The 7,526-nt window shown below is 34.5% G+C and overlaps 1 protein-coding gene across 1 annotated transcript; it reads left to right on the top strand.

Annotated features, from left to right (window-relative positions):
* Positions 1-660: 660 nt before the first annotated feature.
* LOC139863250 (receptor kinase-like protein Xa21) lies at positions 661-1,739 on the top strand. The gene is made up of 3 exons (XM_071851889.1): positions 661-1,007; positions 1,051-1,286; positions 1,366-1,739. Exons 1-3 carry the CDS (start codon positions 661-663, stop codon positions 1,737-1,739), a joined length of 957 nt encoding a protein of 318 aa, XP_071707990.1.
* The last annotated feature ends 5,787 nt before the right edge of the window (positions 1,740-7,526 follow it).

Genomic DNA, 7,526 nt, shown 5'->3' with positions numbered 1-7,526 from the left:
CGTCAATTATCAGAATTATTTCTTTATAACAACAAACTTAGTGGCAGCATACCTAAAGAAATTTTACAACTTTCATCATTAACCCTAACATTAAGTCTTTCTAATAACAATTTGACTGGTTCAGTTCCAGTTGAGGTTGGAGACCTCAAGATGTTGAATACTTTGGATTTATCTGATAATCGTCTATCGGGTAACATACCTACTAGTCTTTGTGGTTGCACTAGCCTTGCATTGTTGTCCCTCAAGGGAAACTTATTTCAAGGCATGATACCATCATCGTTAAGTTCTCTGAGAGGACTTGAAAGGCTTGATCTTTCTTATAATAATTTATCAGGCGAAATCCCATAGTTCTTTGAATGGTTCTCGTTACAATATTTGAACCTATCCTTTAATGATTTTGAGGGTGAAGTACCGGTAGTAGGAGTGTTTGCTAATTCAAGTGCGTTCTCAATTTTGGGTAATAGTAGACTTGGTGGTGGCTTAGTTGAACTCGGGTTACCCAAATGTAAGGAGACGAAAACGAAGAAACATAACGAGAAATAGTTTCCTCTTTTTGTGATATTCATTTTGATTGCATGTGCACTCGTCACCCTGTTAGGTTTTATGTATACTTTCTGTAAAAAGAAAAGTAGGGACCTAGTGTTTGAATCATCATCATCGATGGATGGACGATTCTTAAAAGTTTCATACAGTCAACTTCTTAAAGCTCCCAATGGCTTCTCTAAAGCCAATTTAATTGGCAAGGGTGGGTTTAGTTCTGTTTATAAAGGAACACTTGGTGAAGATGACAAATTGGTTGCGGTCAAAGTATTGCATCTTCAAAACCGAGGAGCTGAGAGAAGCTTCTTAGCTGAGTGCGAAGTATTGCGAAGTATTCGACATCGTAATTTGTTGAAGATAATAACCTCATGTTCAGGTGTTGACTTTCAAGGCAACGATTTTAAAGCTTTGATTTATGAGTTCATGCCAAACGGAAGTTTACATGATTGGGTGCATTCAAGTGAAAAGTTTACATGATTGGGTGCATTCAAGTGAAAGTAATAAATGTAGACTCAACCTTGTTCAAAGAATAAATATTCTCCATAACGTTGCAAGCGCACTTGATTATCTCCACAATAACTCCATAACAAGCATTGTTCATGGTGACTTGAAACCTAGCAACATTCTACTTGACGAAGATATGGTGGCCCATGTTGGAGACTTTGGTTTAGCTCGATTTCTTGGAACAAATTCAGAGGTAAACAACTCATCTGTTGTTAAAGGAACAATTGGTTATGCACCTCCTGGTAAAGTATACATACATAATACAGAATATATTCATATATACTACGTTTTATATATTAATTAATTGCTTATAACTTGCAGAGTATGGCCTTGGGAATGATATGACAAGCAGTGGGGATATATATAGTTACGGAATATTATTATTGGAGGTTATGACCTCGAAAAATCCGACAGATGACACATTTAAGGAAGGTGTTAGCCTTCATAACTTTGCTTACATGGCCTTACCAGATCATGTAAATGATATTATCAATGTGGAATTTCAAAATTTTCAACATGAGGATTCTATTGATGTGAAAGGTAAGCCTTCAAATGCGAAGATTATAGAGGAATGTATGGCTTTAACTGTGAAGATTAGAGTATCATGCTCTGTAGATTCTCCATCTCAACGGATGAATATCGAAAATGTTGTTCATGATTTGCAGCATATTCTGGATACCATTCAAGGCATTTGAGGAGCCTTGTTTTATCCTTGTGTCGATATGTGAATACTAAAATGTTTTATTTGACCGGTTGAAGAGCTGAAAATAAATGCCAAGTAGAAGATGATGTATATTTAACCTGCATAATATTTGTTGTCAAATATGTTCAATATAGTTCATGTGAGTAATCATGATAAATATAGTTCTTCGTTATCTTCTGCAATCAAATAACTAAAATTGTTCAACAATTTCCATAATCCTACTATACCTTAAAAGAGAGTCCTTATTAACACATAACCTTTTCCTATCTACCTTCTAATCACCGTTAGATCAATAATTTCCAAAATCTTACCCTTTAATCCAATGGCTATAAAGTATCTTCCTAATCCATTACTTAATCTAAGAAAATATTCAAAATGGTACGAAAATACCCTCATTGAAATTAAATCAAATTTATTCAAAATCAAATTTTAGAAACTCATTAACTACCTTTCCTAAATACATACAAATTCAAAATTTGAATTTAAAACAATAAATTAAATGCATTCAATTCTCCACTAATCACTCCTTATAACTAGAAACTTGATAAGGCTAAAAAGGAACATATATTTCATAGCAAAATCCCCCAAGAAAGACAAGATTTTAGTTGCAATTGTTCCATTTTCAAGTGATATTCGTTTATATTAAATAAGTGCGAAGACAAAAGGCGAAAACGACGAATTAAAGACACAAAGGTCCAAAAAGCTCAAATATACAAGATACAAATAAAAAGGTTCAAATTATTGATGAAGAACGTCTAAAAATGACAAGAGTACAAGTTTCGGAACGCAAAGTACACGATATAAAATAGTACGAAAGGACGTCCGAAAATCCGGAACCGGGACCCGAGCCAAGAAGAAACGCCCGACGCAATGGACCAAAAATATCTAGTCTACTATGCACATAAATATAATATAATATATAAATAATTATTAAAATTATTTATATTTTATATATATTTAATAAATATGTCGACGAACAAGAAGACAAAAGATATGTGAGCTGTCCAGCGTGGCCATGCGAGTCGCATGGCAAATAGGCATAAACCCATGCGAGTCGCATGGCAGTAAAAATCTGGCCAAATGCCTATAAAAAGGCAGTTTATGCACGAACTCAAACACATCTTTTTCTTTTCCTTCTCTGTAAACATATAACATAAATAAATAATTATAATTTTAATTATAATTTTAATAATTATGATTTAGTTTAGTATTGTAACAAATGATTTACGGGTTTTAAGTCAAGACTCTGCCCGTGTAATACTACGATATTAATACCCACTGTAAGTTATGTCTTTCCTTTTTAATTTAATGTCTCGTAGCTAAGTTATTATTATGCTTATTTAAAACGAAGTAATCATGATGTTGGGCTAATTACTAAAATTGGGTAATTGGGCTTTGTACCATAATTAAGGTTTGGGCAAAAGACCGACACTTGTGGAAATTGGACTATTGACTATTAATAGATGGGGGGTATTGTCTAATTGAGTGACAACTCATTGGAGTCTGTCGAACCTATCTTCAAATTAATTATCCTAATAATTAATAATGATTATGGTTGTCCTATTTAGTGACGTTCATATGGAATCTATTATAATCATTTAATTAATTATTCGGGTTGGGTAATTGATTATTCAAACTGATCAAGTGGGTAAATTAATATTCATATCTAATCAAAACAGGGATAGATTACATACAGTGATAACTGGTGTAATTGTTGACAGAAGTGATAACTGCGTCACAGTTTAAATCCTTAATTAGTTGGAATATTTGACTTCGGGTATAAGGGTAATTTGACGAGGACACTCGCACTTTATATTTATGATCGATGGACTATTATGGACAAAAACCAGATAGACGTATCAAATAAACCAGGACAAAGGACAATTAACCCATGGTAATAAATTAAAATCAACACGTCAAACATCATGATTACGGAAGTTTAAATAAGCATAATTCTTTTATTATATTTCTCATCGTATCTTTATTTACTGTCATTTTATTACTCGCAATTTTATTTACTGTCATTTTATTTATTGTCATTATTTTACGCACTTTAATTATCGTCATTTATCTTTGCGCTTAAAATATAGAATCGACAAACCGGTCATTAAACGGTAAAACCCCCCTTTTATAATAATATTACTACTTATATATATATATATATTTATATAAATATAGTTTTATAAAAATATAGTACGTAATCACTAGCTCCCTGTGGAACGAACCGGACTTACTAAAAACTACACTACTCTACGATTAGGTACACTGCCTATAGTGTTGTAGCAAGGTTTAGGTATATCCCATCCGTAAATTAATAAAACTTGTGTCATATTTTGTAGTATTTCCTAGTAAAAATAATACTATTTCGTACCCTCACGCTACATCATCAAGTTTTTGGCGCCGCTGCCGGGGAGCACTAAAACGCTATATTTTTAATTTATATTTGCAAAAAAAAAAAAAAAAAAAAAAAAAAAACGTAAAAAAAAAAAAATTATAAAAAAATATATTTTTAAGATTTTGTCTATAAAAAAAAAATTTTTTTTTTTTTTTTAGTTTTATTACCTTTAGATTTTTAGACTATATTCGCAACTTTTAGTATTAAGTTTAGTTTTGCCATAGTTATTTTTACTTCTAGAATTTTTAGTTTTGCCGTAAAATCCCTTAAGTGCTTTTTCTTTAGACTAAGATTTAGGTGCCTTAAAATTTTGCGACGCCATTTTTCGTGCTACTTTCTTATTTTTGTTTTTCGACGCCTATTTTTCTACCCTTTTTATTTTTCAACATTTTTCGACGCGCAATCTATTTCTTTCTTATTTCTCGCCATTCTAGTTTTTAGGACTTAGAATTTTTTCTACTTCTTCTCTAAATTTCTTAAAATTACGAAAATTTATTTTAAGTGGTTAAATTGATAGACATCAAAATTTTCTGGTTCGTAGTAATAGTTGGATTTGTACGTGGACCGGGTTATTGGAGCCAAACAGTACTCAATTATATTGAGACCAAACGAATCATGCCCCTCTGCTGCATCTTTTAGCTATTCGAAACGTGGGCAAAATCAGAAAAGTCTATTAATTGGATAACTTATTATAATTTTTCTTTCCTTTTTAAAAACTAATAGGATATTTAGTGAATGCACCGAGCAAAACGTTCACCACCTTTCATACGTTCACCACCTGTAACTCGGTCAAGACATCTAGCAAATATTGTCGCCGTTGATTTTTCTTTAGAATCGTCATCTAGTCGAACAAGAACTCCAACTCAAATTTCCGATAATCCATCTTTTGAACCCGACTTCACAATTAAGAACCCGGAGCATATTCAAGGACAATTCCAAGATCCTGAACCACTAATTATTCCTCCTGAACCACAAACCGTTAAATCAGAGTCCTCTAGTGATTCGTATTTAACAAATTCAATTATGGAAGTAACGGAACCGCTAAGTATGGAAGATCGAATGAGAGCCACACGCACGGGCCAAGGTCACACCATTATTAAGCCAGAAGTTAATGCGCCAGATTATGAAATCAAAGGACAAATTCTACACATGGTAACTAACCAATGCCAATTCAGTGGTGCACCGAATGAAGATCCTAACGAACACCTTCGTACGTTTAAAAGAATTTGTACACTATTCAAAATCCGAGAAGTGGAAGATGAGCAGATCTATCTCATGTTGTTTCCCTGGACTTTAAAGGGAGAAGCCAAAGATTGGTTAGAATCGTTACCTGAAGGGGCGATTGACACATGGGATGTTTTAGTTGAAAAATTTCTTAAACAATTCTTTCCGGCATCAAAAGCCGTGAGACTTCAAGGAGAAATTGTTACGTTCGCGCAAAAGCCAAATGAAACATTATATGAGGCGTGGACAAGATTCCGAAGGATGTTGAGAGGATGTCCTCAACACGGTTTAGACACTTACCAAATAGTACAAATATTCTACCAAGGTGTCAACGTTGCTACACGAAAAGACATCGACATAACAGCTGGTGGTTCCATCATGAAGAAAACCGCAACTGAAGCTTACAAAATTATTGATAATACAGCCTCCCACTCGCATGAGTGGCACCAAGAAAAAGATATTTTTCGTTCATCTAAAGTGGCTAGAGCCGATTCTAGCCATGACTTTGATTCCGTTTCCGCAAAAATAGATGCTTTCGAAAGACGAATGGAAAAGATGAATAAAGATATTCACGCAATACGAATCAGTTGTGAGCAATGCGGTGGACCACACTTATTGAAAGATTGTCACATTGAACCAACGATGGAACAACGAGAGAATGTTTCCTATATGAACCAAAGGCCGGGAAATAATTATCAAAATAATTATCAACCGCCAAGGCTAAACTTAAATCGAAATCAAAACATTCTTTACAATCCAAAAGGACCCGAAAATAACTGGTATAACCAACAAGGTCCGAATAACCAACCGACTCAAAACAACACTTTCAATCAACAAAGACCTGGCTTGTATAAACCACCACAACAAACCGAAGAGAAAAAGTCAAATCTGGAAGAAGTGGTATTTAAGCTAGTTGAATCTCAAACACAATTTATTGAAACTCAAACCCAAACGAACGAGAGGTTTGATCAGTCATTAAGAACTCAACAAGCTTCCATTTTGAATCTAGAAAAACACGTAGGTACTCTTGCTAGCATGATGAGTGAGAGGGAACAAGGAAAGCTACCGAGTAATACTGAAGTAAATCCTCGGAATGAGAATGTTAATATGGTTTCAACGAATTCTGAAAAACCAGCACCAGAAGATGGGAAGGTTTTAGATGAGAGTAACAATGAAGAAGTTACACCACCACCACCCGAGTATGTAAAGCCAATGGTGGCACCATACAAACCACCCATCCCGTTTCCAAGAAAAGGAGTTGAGTATGAGCAAGTGATAGGTAATAAAGATTGTGATACCTCTGGAAAGAAGAAGAAGAAAAAGAATAAGAAAGTACAAGAAACAAAAGCCGTAGAAGTAAACCCGGTGAATACAGTTCCACCAAAACCTCCACCTAGGGTAGGTGATCCGGGTGAATTTATTGTTCCTTGTCTACTTAGTGATTGTGTCATGTATGATGCACTAGCAGATTTAGGTGCAAGTGTGAGTGTTATGCCTCTTTCCTTATATAAGAGATTAGGTGTAGGTAAGTTAAGTCCAACGGATATGAGTGTTAGACTCTTTGATCAAACCATTAAGCACCCAGTTGGAATTGCTGACAACCTACCCATTCAAGTAGGTAATTTAACCTTTCTAGTCGAATTCATTGTCATTGACATAGAAGAGGACCCAAACATTCCTCTAATTTTAGGTCGACCATTCTTTGCGTCCACCGGGGCGTTATTTGATGTAGGAAATGGAAGAATGACACTTAGTAGTGGTAACAAATCGATCACCTTTATGATTCGAAAGTCTAAATCTCCACCAACCAAAACCATTGAACCAGCAAAAACGATTGGTAACAACCATGTTGTTTTACCAACTCCAACGGTAGTGCTTAATAATAATGAAATGCCTAAGTGTGGGGAAAATGAAGTAACACCTAATGATGACATGATAACAAAGAACCCCGTTGTTGATACGAAATTAAATGATCTCGTTATTAATAGTTCAATGAAGAAACTTATTAAACGGATTCGCGATGCTAGAACCAAGGGGAACTTTAAGTTATGTAACCGGTTAGTATCCAATCTATCACCTAAAGAAAAGGAGAAACTAGTTGAAATTGTGGATATTACACAGGAATCCGACCAATGGCTTAAAGAAAAAGTCACGGATATG

The sequence above is a fragment of the Rutidosis leptorrhynchoides genome, chromosome 8 (genome assembly GCF_046630445.1).
Source record: "Rutidosis leptorrhynchoides isolate AG116_Rl617_1_P2 chromosome 8, CSIRO_AGI_Rlap_v1, whole genome shotgun sequence".
Lineage (NCBI taxonomy): Eukaryota > Viridiplantae > Streptophyta > Magnoliopsida > Asterales > Asteraceae > Rutidosis > Rutidosis leptorrhynchoides.
The sequence above is the reverse complement of the archived record's forward strand: the minus strand, read 5'-3'. Positions and strand labels throughout refer to the sequence as shown.